Below are 20,263 nucleotides of genomic sequence, written 5' to 3'. Positions count from 1 at the left end.
GGAGCGCTGTCTGCACGATGAAGAGGAAGGTAAACGGGTGCCACAGAGCACGATAAGTCCTTTAGAGAGCGCGGGGAGGGGGGGAGACATTACTGTAAAAAAAAACTATCCTACCAATCAATCATAAAGAGATGTAATTTATCTGTGCATCTGGCTCCTTCTCTTTCTGTTTATTCTATCTAAACACCCAATATGATCTGATATATCTCTATCGAATCTCCTTTTGCACCAAAGTGAATAACACAGCTTCTTCATTCTATTTTTGTGGCAGAAATTCATTGTCCTACTCCAATGAATCTCTTCTGCATTTTCTCTGGGAATTTAACATTATTCCAGGTGAAAATGTAGGTGAAATACTTTAACTATTGTCTACTCAGCATTTCTAAAGGTTTATAAGTCTGTCATAAAGTTGTCCAAAAAGCCATGACATCAACCCATCATAACCTCCGGAAGCAGTGGCAAGATATATCTATCTTGTGATGTCACTTTCAAGGAACTATATAGCTGCACTCCGAGATCCCTCTGCTCCACACTCCCCAGAGCTCTGTCATTCACTGTGTAGGCCATGCACGTTATCATTTTCCCAAAAATGCAACATCTTGCACTTCTCTGTATTAAATCCATCAACCATTCCTTAGCCCATCTGCCCACATGATGAAGATCCGGCTGTAATTTTTGACAACCATCTTCAATATCTAAAATACCACCCACTTTAGTGCTATCTGTAAACTTGCTAATCATGCCTTGTTTGTTCTCATCCTAATCATTGATATGGATGGTAATCGGCAATGGGTCCACCACCAAACCCTGAGGCACACAGTGCCTCCATTCCAAAAAACAACCTTCCACCATCACCGTCTGATCCCTTCCATGATGTCAATTTTCTATCAATTCAAGTATCTCTCCTTGGATCCCATGCGATCTAACCTTCCAGAGCAGCTGACCACACAAAACCTTGTATAATGCCTTGCTGAAATTCATATATACAATGCCTACAACTCTGCCTTTATCAACCTTTTTGGTCACATCTTCAAAAAACTCAATCAGATTCTTGAGACACGTTATCCACTCACAAAACATGCTGACTATCCCTAATTAGCCCTAAATACATGTATATCTTATCTCTCAGAATACTCTCCAGTAACTTTCCGACTACAGATGTTTGACTGACCAACCAGTATTTACTAGGCTTTTCCGTGCAGCTCTTCTTAAATAGAGGCACAACATTTGCCATCCTCCAGTCTTCCAACATCTCACCCGTCTTTTGATGACGACTTATAAGTCTTAGCTTGGGAACCTGCAATTTCCCATCCAGCATCCCAGTGTCCTCGGATATACCCGATCAAATCTGGGAGATTTGTCGACCTTCATATGCATTAGGACCTTCAGCACCTCCTCAACCATAATACTAAATGCCCTCAGGACACTTCCATTGACTGCCCCAAGCTCATGTCATTCTCCATGGTAAAACAAGAGAAATGCACATTGAGAACCATGCCCATCTCCTGTGGCTCTAAAGAGTTGACCGCTTTGATTCCTGAGGTGTCCCATTCTCTATCTGGTTACCCTAGTTTCTTTTATGTACTGATATATTCTGGGGATTATCCTAAATATTATCTTTCTGCAATCTTCTACCCCCTTTTTGCCCTCCTGATTTCCTTTTTTGCTGCTCCTCAGTTCCCGAAATTCCTCCATCGATACACTTGATCCCAGCTGAATATACCTGCCCCATGCCTTCTTCTTATTCTTGACCAAAGCCTCAATTTATTTCGTCATCCAGGCTTCCTTACATTCATCTGCCTTGGCCTTCACTCAGAAATTTCAGGAACACGCATGTTCTGGACTCGTCAGCACACTTTTAAGAACATCCCACTTTCCAGGCATTCCTTTTCCTTGAAACAACCTGCTCCAATCAACTTGAGCGAGTTCCTGTCTAATACCTTCAAAGTTGGCCTTGTTCCAATTTAGAATTTTAACTTGCCGTACTTCTATCCATAACTATCTTAAACGTAATAGAACAGTGGTTGCTGGTCCCAAAAGACTCATTCATGAACATTTCATCCACTTGCCCCTCACAATTATCTAAGATCAGATCAAGCTTTGCCCTCTCTCATGTAGAGCCATATACATATGGAGGAAACTTTCCTGAACACATTTGACAAATTCTGCCCTATCTATACCTTTTGACATTCCCAGTCAATATTAGGAAGGTTAAAATCCCCTACTATGACAATCCTATTAGTCCTGCCGATGCTTGCAATCTCCAAGCATATTTGCTCTTCTAAATCCTGCTGAATATTTGAAGGCCTGCAGTACACTCCCAACAAGTTGATCATGCCTTTCTTATTCCTCAGCTCTACCCATATAACCTCACTGGACATCAATGATGTCATGTCTGATCATTACCATAACATGTTCCTTAATCAATAAAGCAACACCCCCTTCCTCTTTTACCCCAATCTCCATCTCTCGTGAACCATCTGTACCCTGGAACATTAAGCTGCCATTCCTGTCTCCCTCTTAACCAGATTTCTGTAATGGTTACAACATCCCAATCGCACATACCTATCCACGCCATGAAGCCATTGGCAATCACTGCAATGATCATTTAGAGCAAAAAATTGAGTAAACACAGTAAATAGACTGAGACATGATTCGCTCCAACCACCTAGTGGTCACTGTGATACGATAAGCTTGGTCCTTTGTTCCTGATAAGAACAGACGCCTCTGATTTTTTCTGCTATTACCAAAATCCATTATAGAGGAGCCATAATAACGAGGGCCACCATAAGTTTTTTTCTTATTTTTTTTAAATAAAAGAAAAATTAAAACAAAGTAAGCAATAATTTGATTCTATACATTAAATTGTTAATGGAATTGACAAGAGGTAAAGATCTTTTCAAATAGCTACGAACCTGTAACCTGAACATTAAAGCTCAGTTTCTCTCCCGCTGCTTCACATATGTATTCACCTCCATCTTTTGATTCAATGTTATGGATGACAAACTTTCGAATTTTACCATCAGATTCTAGTTTCATTCTTTTACTCTGAGTGAGCAGTCTTCCATCTTTGAACCATTTGACCTCAGTTTTGGACTGTGACATTTCACAGCTGAGAGTGGCATTCTCTGACTGTCGGACCTTTATCTCCTTCTGAACTAGATCTTTATTTGCAAATCCTGTTTCTATTTCTGCAACCAACAAAAGTTGAGACAGATTAATGGACAAAATAAAATGAATAAACATTGAACTCAAAATAATGATTTGTTGGGAGAACTATTCAGCATATTGGGAAAGAGAAATTAAGTCCAGTTCCCTATTCTTAAAATAAATAATAGCCCTTTTGATTATGCGAATACCATCAGTCCGAAGAAGGGTCTCGACCCGAAACGTCACCCATTCCTTCTCTCCAGAGATGCTGCCTTTCCTGCTGAGTCACTCCAGCATTTTGTGTCTACCTTATGTTTAAACAGCGGTTAGCTTTGAGTCTAACATCACTATTACTGGAAAAACTATCCTACTTAACACAAATCTATCATAAAGATAAGCTGTGGAAGAAAGAACTGCAGATGCTGGTTTAAACTGAAGATAGACATAACGTAATGGCGTAACTCAGCTGGACAGGCACCATCTTTGGAGACAAGGAATGGGTGACATTTCGGGTCGAGACCCTTCTTCAGACTGGTTAGGATAAGGGAAACGTGAAATAGACGGTGATGTGGAGAGATAAAGACCAATGAATGAAAGATATGCAAAAAAGTAACAATAAGCTGTTTCTCTTTTTCTTTATCCTATGTAAACATCCAATATGATCTGATGTATCTGTATCAAATCTCGTATTGCTCCAAAGTGAATAACACTGTTTCACCATTTCAACTTCTTGGCAGATATTCCTTCTCGGTAGAACTACTTCCATGAATCTTTTCTGCATCCTCTCTGGCAACTTGTCGTCCCTCCAGGCTGGTTCTCACCCTACTGCTCAAGAGGCAATCATTACATTCAATTGACCCCCTTATTCCAGTGCTGCAAACTTCTCAAACCAATCCTTCCCTGTTCATAATGCTTATTAGTAAAGCTCCTTCAAAAATGCCTCGATTGTGAAATTTCAGAGCATAGAATTTAAGGAATATAAATTCCTGATTATTAATATAAATATTTCTCAACATGGCACAAGGAAAATGAAAGCTGAAAGGGTGTATTCAGGACAAAATCTTAATTATAAATTACAAACTTTAAGAAGATGTTTGCAGCTCAACAGGGATCTGTAGCGTTTCAGTCATTGAAGGGTTTCTTTCCAATTGTAAGCAAAGGAGGAATGAAGTTAGGAAAAAGTGTTAAGGACCAAACTTGTTCAATAAAATTGTAAATTGACATTTAACGAGGGCAACGTAGGTATGTCAATTGTAAGACAGATAGCTAACGAGAATGTTAAAGCAGATCTGTTCATATGTAAAGGTTTTCAGGAAGGACAAAATGATTACAATATACAAATGAAACAAAGAAAACAGAGGGACTAAAATCTGTCCTCAACTCCAATAGACATTCCTCGCTGCCTGGTGTGCTCCTGCTAGTCTTGCCTACAGAACTTGCTGTTGTTGACTTCTTTGTAAGACTTTATCTCCCTTCTAACCTATTTTGGTACAACTGCTAACTGCTCACCTTCCCCTTTCAGAGTGTTCTGCATCCATTCCAATACATCATTGACGTGGCACAAGGGATGCAACACACCATCTGTGAAAGGAGTAACATACTTGGGTATTCTTAGAAAGTTACTAACCTGTAACCTGAACATTGAAGGTCAGTCTTTCCTTGCCTGCTTCACATACGTATTCACCTCCATCTTTCGATTCCACATTATGAATGATAAGCCTTCGAAATGAACCCTCTGATTCAAGTTTCATTTTTTTATTCTGACTGAGTAGTTTTCCTCCTCTGAACCATTTTACCTCTGTTCTGGATTGTAACACTTCACAGCTGAGCGTAGCATTCTCTGACTGGCGAACCCTCACTTTTCTCTGAATTAAATCTTTATTGCAAAATCCTGTTTTTAGTTCTGCAATCAAGAAAAGTTCAGTTGTTACACTCCAAAGAAAAGTTAATAAAATAAATACAACTCGTGAGCTGTGAATTCAAAATTGACAAAGGTTTGATAAGAACAAACTCTACTATACTGTATATATATATGGGAAAAAAGTGAATCTTATTGATTTGCAAAGTCTGAATAGACCCATAACTCATATTAATAGTAAAAGCAGAGTATGCATGAAAACAAGCCCTGTGGCCCAACTTATTCATGTCAAACATGATGCCTGTCTAAGCTAGTCCCATTTGCCTGCATTTGTCTTTTTCTGTTTACTTGTCTTTTTTTCTTTGATTCATACCTCCTCGAAAACCCGACGCGCTAACGGTGAAACTTTTACATATTCCGGTAGAGATTTAACTCATGATGTCAAAACCCATTCATCTGAAAATTTGATTTATTATTTGCCGAGATTTCTTCAAATTCTTAAAAAAACGGAGATCTTTTTAAAATCCAGCGAGCTGATGTGACGTCACAATGGCTCCTCTCACTCACAGTCGACCACAGTGCTCCTCCACCCTCCCAGAAGCCCAGTGGCCTCCCCCCCACCCCCCGGGCTCTGGATTGAAGCCGCTGACGCGTTACGTTACCCCCACCCCCAGACACAATGGCACCCCCACTCAGTCATTTTGTCGCCTCCCGACTCAGTCGACTCGCACACGCCCGGCCTTATGCAGCGCAGCGCCCAGCCACGCCCACAGCCCAGCAACCCCAACTCCACCCCCCCCGCCCCCAGGGCTCATGAATGAAGTAGTACACAATACGCTTGCGCCTCGACCCGGGTTTACCGAGAGAACCCGAGGAGCACCCGAGTGATGACGTCGCAAAGAGCGACACGCAGTGCGCTCGCGCCTCGGCTCGGGTTTCCCGAGCACTTCCAAGGTCGATGCACGATGTACGCGAGCGCCTCAGCTCGGCTTTCCCAACAACTCCCGTGAGCTGCTCAGAGCTTTGTACTAATCGGGCCCTGTGCTTGAGCTCTCTCTCTCTCCCCCAGTTGTTTGCCCCCCCCCCCCTCGCTCCTCTCCCCCCCACCCCCCCTCTCCCTCTCCCTCCCCCCCCTAACTAACTTCCCCCACTCATCTCTCTCCCCTCTCCCCCTCCTCTCTCTCACCTCCCTTGCCCCCCCCCCCCCCCCCTCCCTTTCCCACCCACTCCACACCTTCCCCCTTCCCCCCCCTGTGTGTGGGGGGGGGAGGGGTTAGTGTGTGCTTGACACCGCAGGCCTCCCCCCCCGCAACCCCGCGTTGAGGGGATGGGACCCAACGGATACCCCTTGATCTAGTATACTTATAAAACTCTGATCTTGGATGTGGATGTACTTGTGTGTGGGTTTGTGTGTTTTTCTGTGATTCACATATCCTCGAAAACCCGACGCGCTAACGGTGACATTTGTACATATTCCGGTAGAGATTTACATCATGATCTCAAAAATCACCTCATCTGAAAATTTGATTCATTATTTCTTGAGTTATTTCTTCAAATTGTTCACAAATCTGAGATCTTTTTAAAATCTAACGAGCTGGATGACGTCACAATGACTCTGCTCCTCGAGGCCAGCTGCGCAGTTTTCAAAGCGCAGCCTGCGTGGCACTGTTTTTGCACGCGCGGCGAGTTACTTTAACCCCTCCCCCCGCTTCTTCAAAAGATGCAGAAAGAACGAGCAAATGTGCTCTGTTCTGCAGACCCCGAGGGCTTCCTAAGGCGCTTCCGAGAGCTTCAGAGTGCTTCTGAGGTCGACGCACTCTAGTGCCTCGGCTCGGCTTTCCTGAGAGCTGCCGAGAGCTTTGGTCCACGTACAACGCACACTCGCGCCTCGGCTCAGGTTTCCCGAGAGCATCCGGGCGTTTTCGAGATCGACGCACGCTAGCGCCTCGGCTCAGCTTTCCCGAGAGCTGTCGAGAGCTTTGTACTCGAGTCGGGCCCTGTACTAGAGCTCTGTCTCTCTCTCTCTCTCTCTCTCCTTGGGCTCTCTCTGCTTTTTGCAACCCGCTCGCTCGCCCGGCTTCCTCCCGTCCCCCCTCCCCTCTCCTCCCTCCATCCCCCTCCTCGCTACCCCCCTTTACCCTCTACCCCCCCCTCCCCTCTCTCCCCCTCCTTTACCCCCCACGACCCCCCTCCTCCCCCCCCCCTCCCCCTCCTCTCTTCCCCTCCCTCCCCCCTATATACCCCCCCCCCCCCCCCTCCCCTCTCCTCTACACCTCCCTTTCCCTCCTCTCCCCCCCCCCTCCCCCCCCCCCCCCCATCTCTGTCTCCCCCCCTTCCGCCCCTCTCCCCCCCCTCCCCTCTGTCCCTCCCCACTCCTCCCCCTCTCCCCCCCCTCTCACCCCCCTCCCGCCCCCCTGTGTGTGGGGGTGGTTAGTGTGTGGGTGACGCCACAGGCCAACCCCCCCCCCCCCCCCCCCCGAAACCACACGTCCAGGGGACGGGACGGGATCCAATGGGTCTAGTCTCACCTTAAATCTATGCCCTCTAGTTTTTGATTCTGCTTGCCTGACAAAAATACTGTATTCTTTCATTTACATATGCCTCTCATGATTTTATACACCACTATAAGTTCACTCCCCAGTCTCCTACGCTCCAAACAATAATATCCTAGCCTGCCCAACCTCTCCCTAAAATTCAGGCAACATTCTCGTAAATCTTTTTGGTGCTCTTTCCAGTCTAATCAAATCCTTCTTATAGCAGGGTATCCAAAACCGTACACAATACTCCAAGTGTGTTCTCACCAATGTCTTTTACAAATGATATACCAAGTGCGGCCTCACCAACATCTTGTACAAGACCTTCTAACTGAATAATTTACCTTTCCTGACTCTCAGTAGCATTTCCAAACTGCCATTCCGCTTTTCAGACATAGAAGGATGTGCAAAGTACTGTGTAAAGAGTAAAAATCCAACCTGACACTAATGAGGAAAGGACATATGGGATAACATAATTGAAGAAAGCACAGTGGCACAGCGGTAGTGTTGCTGCCTCACAGTGCCAGAGACCCGGGTTCTATCCTGACCACGGGTGCTGTCTGTACAGAGTTTGTACGTCCTCCCCTTGACCACGTGGGTTTCCTCCAACACTCTAAAGACATACAGGTTTGTAGGTTAATCACCTTCCGGTTAAGATTGTAAATTGTCTCTTATGTAGGATAGTGCTAGTCTACAGGGATTGCTAGTCAGCGTAGACTTGGTGGGCTAAAGAGCCTGTTTCCATCCTGTATCTCTAAACTAAACACACAAAAAAGTTCTGAGGGAAACTTTCTCGGTATCAAGAAAACTAAAAGTTCTCAATGTGACAATAATCTTACTCAGCAATGAACCCACAATATCTTTGCACTTTAAGGAAACCAGTTGCAGTCCTTCAACCTTTGGATCGAAATTTCATCTCCATAATTTCTCCATCAGAAACATATTAATAGCATCTCTCAAGTCATTCCTAATCCTATTAGTAGGTCATTAGAACTTCAGGCCTGGCATTGACATTGTGGCTAAACTGCTTATTAATATGCTCACCTTATTTTCCATATTCTGGATTAAAAAGTCAATCTTGGATTTATGTTTTACAAATGAACTATCATCAATGATTGATGATTTTTGTTAGCAGATGCTGATAAACATTTAAATTTGGTTTCTGCCATACTTGCAAGGAAGTTACAGAAACGGAAGGGAAGTATCTACTAGAGATTCCTAGTTTGGATTAAAAAACACTCTATGAGAGATAATTAAAGTCTGAAAATACCATCAAAATATATTAAATGAAAATTAAACAATGTGCGACCATCAATGACTACTGACCTGTAACCACAACATGGAAACTCAATTTCTCTCCAGCTGTTTCACAAATATAATGGCCTTCATCATTTGGCTCTGCATTCTGAATAATTAGTTTTCGAATTCTACCTTCAGAAATAAGTTTGATTTTCTCATTAGAACTAAGATTTTTTCCATTTTTGTACCATTTGACCTCAGTTTTGAGTTGTGAAACTTCACAGCTGAGAACAGCATTCTCTGCTGCTTGAACCTTCACTTCCTTCTGAATTGATTCTTTATTGATAAATGCTGGTTCTGGCTCTGCAAATTAAAACATAATAGTCAGTTAGACATATCATTTTAATAATTTTAACCTGCTATTTACAGGCTATTCAGATGCTTGAGCCTACTCTGATATTCAATAAAATTGTTGATAGTTTGACTGCAACCTGAGCTCTGTATTCCCTCCCTGGTTAACACCTTGCTTCTAGCATTACAACAAAGCCAAATTCAAGCCTGAGGTACAGCACCTCATCTTTTGTCTAGGTATGTTGCCGTGTTCTGGATACCCATTTTCTGAAAAAATCCCCTTTCCCATCAGTATCAGATATGCCAATTTCTTCACTAAGCGTTCATTTAGTATTTTTGTTATTTTTTTCCCCTCCATTAGTACATCCTGAATTGCATGTCTCACATTCCTGCTTAAGCAATATATAACACAGGCAAAGAAACGTAATCACTGTCTAACAGCCTTATTTGCCCATTTGGCTTTGTCTCTGAGATATTCTTTTTGCCCTATCCATCCCTCATGCTTGTTTCTCTGAGACTTAAAATTACTTTTTACAAATCTTTCACAGTTTTTATGTAAGATCTCAGATCTGAAGTATTAAATCTGTTTTTCTTTCCACAGACGCTACCAGACCTGATTGTTTCTGGCATTTCTGCTTTGACTACAAATTTAAAACAATTGTCGTTTGTGTTATCTATGTGGTACTCTAGGTTTTATAAAGAGATGCATAAGAACACAAGAGTGAGTGTTAGATTAAACACACACAAATCATTCATTAGAACTCATCTAGAGCATTGTGAGCAAATACAGGCACCCAGATTCAAGGAAGGGTATCATAACATCGAAGAGATTGAGGAAGATATTTATAAGAATTCAATCGGGGATGATAGACCTTAGTTACATGGAGAAAAATGTTAAAAGTCCAGTTCACTCTCCTAAGGGGTGACACAAGATTAAAAATCTTAAAAAGTTTTAAAAGGCGAAAAATAAGAAACCGTTTTCAGGACATAAAGAAACAGTAATCAGAAGTTACAATTTAATATTACTGGCTAAGAGGCAGAGGCAAGACATTAAGAATACTGTGTCAGTCTATGTCCACATGTTGTGCAGATCTTACTGCATGTGGGAACAGAGTGCTTTATGCCCAGAATCGAGGAAAATGCAGGCTCAAGCATTGGACCAAAAATAATTATTCTATATGATCTGGCTGTCAGCACAGTGTTCCTTATTTATATATTTAAATCTTGCATACAAATACCAGACTAATAGGCACCATGAACTCAACAGATGTCCCTTGACTGATTAGGTGGTTTAAAAATAGCAGATCCAGCTGAATGCCTCATGACACAAAGTGCCCCTACTAACCAGGTATGAAATATTTAAATAATAATAAGGCTTTTAGATAGGCATGAGGAATAGAGGAAAATGGATTATATGCAAGCAGAGATTTGGCATCTTGTTTGGCACAGACATTGTGGGCCGAAGGGCTTATTCCTGGGTTTTACTGATCCACGTTCAATAGTTGGAAGAGACATTTCGCACCTTGGTCTAATGCTGACCGAAATTACTATTATTTATAACTTTACAATGTTTTTTACTTGTCTTACCTTTGACAGTAACATTTATGGTGATCTCATCCTCTTTGGTTTTAAATACATAAGCCCCGGAATCTGCAGACTTTGCATTATGAAGCACCAGTCTTCGTGTGGTGCCTTCTGATTCAGCATTTACAGCTTTGTTCAGTTTTACTTTCTGTCCTTTTCTATACCATGTCCCTTCTACAGTACTCAGTGATACTTCACAAACAAGGACTACCTTCTCTCCCACAATTGCTGAGTACTCCATTTGTGTTGTGGACTTCTTCAAGATAGTTGCAGCTGGTTCTGCAGAAAGCAGAAGAAACAGAAATGTAAAGAGAACTGTTGAAAAATATTATGACTAATTGTGAATATTTGAAATGTAATGTACAAATTAGTTGTTACCAATGTAACTACAATTACTCTTGACCTTCATAAACTAGAAATGTACATATTCATACCACAAATGTTCTCAGCGCTTCACATTTTCAGTGACCTATAATTAATTTTAGTATATTAATGTGTCTACATGAGGTCTATCTATTAATGTGTCTACATGAGGTCTATCCAACCTCCATAATGTTCTTACATTTTAGTCCAATTTGAGTAGTACGTGTCCGACTAGAGTATCCTTTCAGCCCAACTCGTCCATACAAACTGTTGCCTAACTAAACTTTCTTGGATTTAATGAAAAGAAGACAGAGGTGATTTTATTTGATCCCAATGGCTGCCGTGAACCTCCATTTGTTGATTTAGGTCCGTTGTCAAGGTACGTGAAGCCAACAGTTGTGAACCTGGGTTTTAGGATGGACAGTGACTTTAAATTAGATCGCCAAATATGCGCGGTGGTTAAGTCCAGCTTCTTTCACCTAAGGAAGCTGGCGAAGGTGAAGCCCATTCTCGAGCGGCAGCATTTTGAGACAGTAATCCATGCCTTTATTACATCTAGGCTGGATTACTGTAACGCGCTCTATTTTGGTGTTGCTCGTTCTTCACTGGCTCGTCTCCAGTTGGTTCAGAATGCTGCTGCTCGCCTTTTAACAGGGACTCGAAAGAGGGAGCACATATCGCCAATTCTGGCCTCCCTACACTGGCTCCCGGTGCACTTTCGGGTTCATTTTAAGTTACTGTTATTTGTTTTTAAATCTCTGAATGGGCTCGCCCCGCCTTACCTCTCTGAGCTGCTCCACCCATACACTCCTGCCCGGTCCCTCAGGTCAGCTGGTCAGCTGCTCCTGGAGGTACCGAGGTCTAGTCGGAGGCTCAGAGGGGATAGAGCCTTCTCTGTTGCTGCTCCGGCACTCTGGAACACCCTGCCGCTGCACATCAGACAGGCCCCCTCACTGTCCATCTTCAAATCCAGTGTTAAAACGCATTTGTACTCCCTGGCTTTTGACCATGCCGGAGGCTTTGCTTCTGTTTGTGGTGTTTTTGATGTTTCTTTATTTTACATGTCTTTTCCTACTATTTCTTTTGATTGTTATTTTTGGTGTGTATTAACTTTTTTGTCAATGATTAGTGATGTACAGCACTTTGTTGCAGCTATGTTTGTTTTTAAAGTGCTCTATAAATAAAATTATTATTATTATTATTTATTATAAACTGGTACCACTCAGCTGTGCCTGGCCCATATCCCTCCAAACCCTTCCTATGCTTGTAGCTGTTCAAATGCCTTTTAATGTCATAATTGTACCCACCTCTACAATATTTTCATAAATCTCCTCGGCATTTTTGCCCGTTTAATGACATCCTTCCTTCAGCATGGAGATCACAACTGTACACAGTACTCCAAATGTGGCTTTAACACCACCTTGTGCAGCTGCAACTAGATGTCCCTACTCTTGTACCCAATACACTGACCAATGAAGGCAAATGGGCCAAACACCTTCTTCATCACCTTGTCTACCTTTCGTGGAACTATGTAACTGTACTCCTAAGTCACTGTTCTGCAACACTCCTCGGGGATCTACCATTTGCTGTACGTCTTACCCTGGTTTATCTTACTAACCGTGCCGTCTACATTCACATCCAAATAGTTAAAACCAAAAACAAACAATAATGGACCCAGCATTGATCCTTGTATCACACCACTCGTTACAGGCCTCCAATCTGAAAAAAACCTCTATTACTGTGTCTACTACCTTCATGCCATTTTTGTATTTTCAAGTTACTTTTGTTCCAATTTACTTTTTTCAAATCCTTCATTTATTTGTTCTATATCTCTCATTTCCCTTTCCACGGACTCTCAGTCTGAAGAAGGGTCTCAACCCGAAACGTCACCTATTCCTTTTCTCTAAAGATGCTGTATGCCCCGCTGAGTTACTTCAGCTTGTTGTGTCTATCTTTTGTATCCAACTACTCTGTGTGAAAAAGATTCCCCCTAGATCCACTTTAAACATCCTCCATTTTACCTTAAATTTATACCCTTTACTTTTAGATGTCCCTACCATTTGAAACAAACACTGGCTCTCTACCCTTTCTCAGAATGTAATATATCTCTCTCCTGTCTTTTTTCATTTGTTCCAGGGAACACAGACTCAGCCTATGCAATTTCTCCTTACAACTCAAGTCTTTCAAACCAGGCCAACATTCTTGTGAATCTTTTCTGCATCCTCTCCGGGCTTGATCACTTCTTTCCTGTAGCATGCTGACCCGAACTGCACACAATGCTCCAACTGCAGCCAAACCAACATTTTGTACAAATGTAACACGATGTCCCAACTCGTGTACTCTATTGCCTCAGCCAGTGAGGACAAGTACACCATATGCCTTCCACACCACCAAGTCTACCTGTGCAGCCACTTTCTGATAACTAAAGCCAGGATGTTTAGGCACAAAAAATCTCTGAAATAGGCAGACAAATAGGCATCATAAAATTACATGAAAAAGGCATTTATTGACAAAAAAGGCATGTATTTCCACCACCAAAATATGGTTAAAAATGATAACATAAAGGCATACTACATTAAATGATCAAAGTTGCATGGTTGCACATAATTACTAGCATTTTTATCAAATTATCTGGTGTTAAACTATGCCGTCTGTCAGACAGAATACACTTCAGTTGTGAAAAACTTCTTTCTACCCCAGCTGAGGTCACTGGTGCATACGTGAACCAAACTACAGACTCTATATTCATGTCGATATCTCGTGCATAATAACTACCTTTGAGAACTTTAGCTATGTTTTGTATTTCTTCAACATCTTTGTTAACTAAAATCACTCTCTCACATTTTCCTTGTATGTCTTTACCTACATCGTCAGGAACTTTACAAATATGGTCAGTTACTTTGTTGAAAACCTGCAAGTTATTCACTAATGTTTCACCATGTTTCTCAAGGGAAGTGATAGCATGTGGGAAGTTTGCAAAATTGGAAGCAATAAACATAAGATTGCGGTGGAGGGACTTTTTCTGCATGATTTCACTGATGATCCTGACTGCAGCAGATTCTTCTTTTTTAAAAACAGTTGCCAATTTCTTATATCTTTTCAAAATTTGCAGCATAGTAGAGTACTGCAGAGAGCCATGCACCCCCACCAAGTCAAAACGGGCTGAAGAGATAGCAGAATCTCGGGTGCCATTTCCTTGAACAACTGCACACGTGACGGTGCTTTGCGGAAGATTTTCTTGACATTGGAAACTAGGCGATCGACAATTAGAAACAAGCTAAGTATGTGCTTGGCATTTCTATGAAGGCCTTGCACTAAGCATGTCAAATGTAACATTTTGGGGAATAAAACTTTTAGAGCACGAGCAGCTTTTTTCATGTACGGAGCTGCAACGGTCACAAACAGAAGAATATTCTCGTGTTTTATACCTTCTGGCCAAAGTACAGCAAGTGAAGATGTAAACAACCGAGCAATAGTTGAGCTGTTTGATTTCCCTAACACTTCCAATGTCAACAAATACTCCTTTGATGGTTGACCTGCCTCCAGTTTACCAATGTCCACATTGGCAACATATCTCCCCATAGCATTGGTTATCTCGTCTATTGAGATCCATATTTTGTTGCATACAACTTCATCTCTAATTTTCTGCACAACAATGTTGAAGTTGCTGTCAACATTATTTTTCTGTAATGATGACTCGCTTGGTCTATGTTCCTCTGTGTATTTCTCTAAAATCCCTCTGAGAGATTTGTTTTCCAATTTCCACAGCGGAATTCCACCATCAATGAACGCCTTGCACAGATCACTCGAAAACTCAGATTTGCAACTGGAGCCAGCCGTAAATGTAGTGAGGAGACAAGCTTGGGTATTTCGCTTGGGTAGTCTACACCTCAGCAGTATCAACATTGACCTCTAATTTTAGAAAGCCCTCGTCTTCTCCCTCCTCCCCCTTCCCAGCTCTCCTTCGAATCCTACTGTCTCTGCCTCTTCCTTTCTTTTTCCCGCCCCCCGCTCCACATCAGTCTGAAGAAGGGTCTTGACTCAAAACGTCGCCTATTCCTTCTCTCCATAGATGCTGCATCACCTGCTGAGTTTCTCCACTTTTGCCCACCTTCGATTTTTCCAGCATCTGCAGTTCTTTCTTAAATAGATCTTTTTTTAAATTTTTAATTTTTTTATATATTTTTATTAGGAGCGTAAACACATAGTAGCAACGCGGATTGTTTATCAATTACATTCATACAAAGCTTCTGTTCTTTTTATAGAATTTTTAAAAAGATAGAACTGAAAAAAAGGAGAGAGAGAAAAACCAAAAAAAAACAAAGACATTTACCAATAACAGTTTTGGAGATAGGTCCGTAGATTATAAGGCATTATCTTGGTGAAATCATCCAATTCTGAGCTCGGGTTTCAGTCCAGCTTCTGTGTTGAACCAATTTACCTCTTTAAAAAAATCAATAAATGGAGACCATATTCTAACAAGTAATTCTGGTTTGTCAATTAAGACAAATCTAATTTTTTTCCAAGTGTTAGGTCTCAGACAGTTCTGTAATCCACATTTTAGTTGTGGGGGTTGTTGGATTTTTCCAAAATCTTAGTATTAATTTTTTCCCAGTAATTATACTGTAATCAAGAAAATGTATTTGATTTGTTGAAAGTTTTATACTTTGTATTTCTTAAATAGATCTTGGAGAAGACTGACCGAGGGGGCAGCGGCATGAACGACCGACGGTGGAGCCCCCGGTTTCGCCCCAGTGGTGGAAATTTTCTTGTAACTTATACCATGTTAACATGTTAATAATAACATTAATATTAACGTGTTAACATAGAAAACGTCATTGTAATCACAGTACCACTAGAGAAAATAGCACAACCTTTTAGTAAAAAAAAGGCTGATTTAGGCACTCGATCTTGAAAAAGGCATTATCTTGGTGAAATCATCAAAAAATGCATGAAAAGGCACATGGCATGGCAAAATCCTGGCTCTACTGATAACTATGCACCTATTCCCTAGATTCTATGTCCAACAATACTCACCAAGGCCCTGCCATCAACTATATGCTCTGCACTTCTATAACTTCCCAAAATGGATCATTTTTCACATCTGAAATAAACTCCATCTGCCATTTTCTTGCCCACATTTCCTGTTGATCTAGATTCTGTTGTAACCTAATGCAATCTTAATTGCTATCCACAATACCATCAATTTTGATCACTTCTGCAAATCTACTACTCCTTCCATCTACATTCAAATCCTAATTATTAATATACAATGACAAACAACAAAGGATAAAGCAAAGATCTATGTGATGCACCATTAGCCACAGGCCACCAGCACAGAAAACAACCCTTCATTATCATTCTCTGCCTCCTATCACATGATATGGTCCAGGATAACACTTCTTCCTCCCCTGAACTGACTAGCCTCCATGTCTTTCTCCAAGGTAAATACAGATGAGCAGTATGCTTTTAAAACCTCACCCATTTCCTGTAGTCCCAAATATAGATTACCACACCAATACTCATCTCCCCCCTCCTAGCTACCATTTGTCCTGAATACACTTATAGAATCTCTTAGGATTCTCCTTTATCTTATCTTCCAGAGATATCTCATGCCCATCCTACTTTGTCCTCCGAATTTAGTTTTGAAACTTGCTCCTATATCACTTCTGCTCCTCGAGGCACTCACTTGATTCCAACAACATACCGAACATTTGTCTCCTTTAATGTAGTTTCATGATAATTGTCCAGTATGGAAACAGGTTATTCAGCCCAACTCATTCATGGCGACCCATTTGCCTGCTTTTGACAAATATCCCTCTAAATATTTAACCAGTCCAAATGTCTCTTAAGCATCACAATTATTCCTGCCTCTCCCAGCTCTTTTGGCAGCATTTTGCACTTCGACTCACCAAGTCCGCACTGACCAGTGATCCCCGCACATTAACACTACCTTACATTCGCTAGGGATAGATTTTACATTATACTAAGCCAATTAACCTACAAACTGTATGTCTTTGGAGCGTGGTGGGAAACTGAAAATCTCGGAGAAAACCCACGCAGATCACAGGGAGAACGTAAAAATTCGGAACAGAGAAACGTAAAAAATACGTACAGAGAAGCATCAGGATCAAACCCAAGTCTTTGGTGATGTAAGGCAGTAGCCAATCAGACTTTACACACTCCCTGTCATGTTCCTGACTGGCATGTCTACTGGCTTACTTTAACCTTTACTTCAACTTTGCTTCAACGTTCTCATCTATTACACTACTAATTTACTTCCCACACTCGTCAGACCAATTTCAATCCCCCCCCTCAAGTAACATTAGCGACTACCCCACAAGCGTATTGGTCCCCTTCCTGCAACCTCATTGACAGGTCACTTTTGCCCTAATAGACATCCCAACGATATTAGCTGCAAAACCCCCCCAAGTGCAATGGCTCAATGGTACTTTATTGTCACATGAACCTAGGTACAGTGAAATTCCTTTTTTGCATACATTTAAAATAAAATCTTATTATATATGGGCATAATCATGCTTAAGTACATGAGTATAAGAATATTAGGTTACACTGAAGCATTATACAAGAGTCGCCATGCTTCCAGCGCCATCCTGTACCCATTAAGTTCAATGTAAAAAATGTTAAGAGTCTTAACTAGGCAGATGCACTGGCCTGGCAATGTTGTATATGACCTCCACCACTCCATGCGGCTGCAGGTATCGTCTGATCCACTTGGCCTCAGCGGGGCCTCTGCTGCCTCCTAATCCTCTTTTAGCTCTGCATTCACTTGCCCTGCTCTCCTTTGCCTAACCTTGCTCGCATGTGGCACAGGAAAGAATCCTGAGATTATTACCACCAGAGGTCCTGATTGTTAACCTTCTTTTAACCACGCTTTATATTCATTTTGCGGGGTCCCATCTTCTTCCTGTCTATGCCCAATACGCACAATGACCTCCGGCTACTCATTTTCCCCTTTCGGAATGTCCAACACCTGCTGAAAAAGATCTCTTTGTCCCCGACACCAGGAACACGCGTCTTGGAGCCTTGCTTGAGGAGAAAAAAATGCCATCAGTGCCCACTGACACTACTCTTCACCTGGACATCACCTAATGACTATCAGACTCATTTCACCTCTCTTAACCTCTCTTCATCTTAATACATTTATTTTGTCTCTTTCTAGCGATGTTACGAAACCTACCTTCAGCGGCGCTCCAGATCTGCCACTGGCTGTGTGTGCGACTCCGGAGCCTTTGAGGAGGAGGGGGGTGGGATTAAAATGCAGGTTTGTATTGCTTGGCGGAGAGGGATTTCCTCGGGCTGCTAGTCGATGAAGAAAAATCGATCGGTCTTCCGTTCCCTTTTTTTTTTAATAAATCGCTGGACAATTTAATTGTTGGATTAAAGTAAAAAGCGACTTCTAACGCCCTCAATGCCTTTAACGTGACGGATCGCAATATCAGGACGAAACAAACGGTAAGTCGTTTATTTCACATCTTGCTTCTTGGGGTGGCTTTAGTCTAATTTTACGATGCGAAAATGTTATTTAGTCCCCATACGAATTGGCCGTGTCTTGCCTGCCGATATGGGATTAAAATCTACGGCAACGGCAAAGTTCCAATCGATCACATTCCAGAAACATCCACTCAAGATGATTTAAAATCTCTTTTTTATGGACAAACATGTCATAAGAGCATCTAAATCGTCTACATTTTGTGTTATTGTCTATCCATAATCAATATTTTCACACTAAATATCCACAACAGTTTTAGTCACATGTATTGTGCAAAAAATAATAATTTTGATTATATTAAGAGTGGGTGTTTCTAGATTAATTTATGGGAACTAAACATTAAATCCCTTCCATTTGGCATATAAATTCATGACAGTGGGATTTAAAAATCATGTTATATTGTGAATTATATTTCTGAATGGGATCAGTTTGTTATTTGGATACTTAGGCTATTTAAATTTTTTTGCCTTTTCTTAAGAAATGGGCAGATGTTTAGACCTAGTAATTGAATTTAGATTAATTTAATTGATTTGATGAAACTGATGAATATGAATTTGGGTTGGGTATTTACTATTTGTTTTAGCGTTTAACTATCATTTCTACCTTTTTTCTAAAACTGCAAATAATAACTTGTTTCTGTTAATGCTGTTCAGTGTTTTTTTTTCCTTTACATTTTAAACAGATGTCTCCGAAGAAGAAATGCAAAATTGTCAATCCAAATGCCCAGCAAAAGAGACTGATTTAGACAGCATTCGCAGAGATTACCCAAATTTGGATTACTCCAAATGTGATGATCTACAGGACATTCTTAATGGGAAAGTAGTGGGCAGAAAGGCATGTCATGCATGGTTCGAAGAGCAAAAACCTGTAGTTTACAATGCCAAAATTGAAAAGTTGAGGAAAAACAAGGTGTACAGAGGTGCTTATTGGTTACAATCTGAGGAGTATGATGATGCCACTGATTATGATATCCCAATGTACCAGCTAGGGTACATGAAGCGAGGCATCAGCTCTTGAACACTTCCACATTTCTACCCTTTTATCATGACCCCATCAACGAATGCCTGACCATTATCTTCCAACTTATCCTTCCAGCAATCTGCACTCCACAGCCACCAATTTGGTTGTTCCCCAAACCACGCACTACCTGCTTTCATCTCCCACACATGATCCACAAACTGGACTGTCCTAGCAGGCCCATTGTTTGCACATGCCCCACCGAACTCATCCCCTCATACTTCGACTCCATCTTGTCCCCCCTTTATCCAGTCCCTTCCCATCTATACAGGGACGCCTTACATGCTCTCCCCACTTCAAGAACTTACAATTCCTTGGTCCCACCACCTCATCTTTACCACAGAGAACATAGGTATAAAGGGACTGGATGCCATCTTTACTTTGGATGTGCACTTCCTTTATACCTCCACGCCCCATCAGGAAAGCATCTGGATCTTTGTTTCTTCCTCGATGTGGTTTCTTCCAAGTCCTATTCAGTTCCCCTCTACTAATACTCCCCTCTGCCTGACAAAACCTGTCCTCACTCTCAATAACAAATAATCCACCAATAGTTTACAGTGCGTATTCAACACACGCTTTTCATTTTTTTAAGCCGATGTTTTACATTTTCAGACAATTGTGTAGCAGTACTTTAGAGAAGAAATCACAATAAGG

The 20,263-nt window shown here is 41.5% G+C and overlaps 1 protein-coding gene across 1 annotated transcript in view; it reads right to left on the bottom strand.

Moving 5' to 3' along the window:
- Nucleotides 1–20,263, bottom strand: part of LOC129706003 (obscurin-like) — a 395,075-nt gene that overhangs the window by 315,270 nt on the left and 59,542 nt on the right. Inside the window, 4 exon segments of the mRNA XM_055649977.1 lie at nucleotides 2,916–3,191; nucleotides 4,778–5,053; nucleotides 8,869–9,144; nucleotides 10,720–10,995. Coding sequence (XP_055505952.1) covers nucleotides 2,916–3,191; nucleotides 4,778–5,053; nucleotides 8,869–9,144; nucleotides 10,720–10,995 — 1,104 coding nt within the window.

This window comes from Leucoraja erinacea, chromosome 2, assembly GCF_028641065.1.
Source record: "Leucoraja erinacea ecotype New England chromosome 2, Leri_hhj_1, whole genome shotgun sequence".
NCBI lineage: Eukaryota > Metazoa > Chordata > Chondrichthyes > Rajiformes > Rajidae > Leucoraja > Leucoraja erinaceus.
Note: the sequence above shows the minus strand (reverse complement) of the source record. Positions and strands in the feature narration are given on the sequence as shown.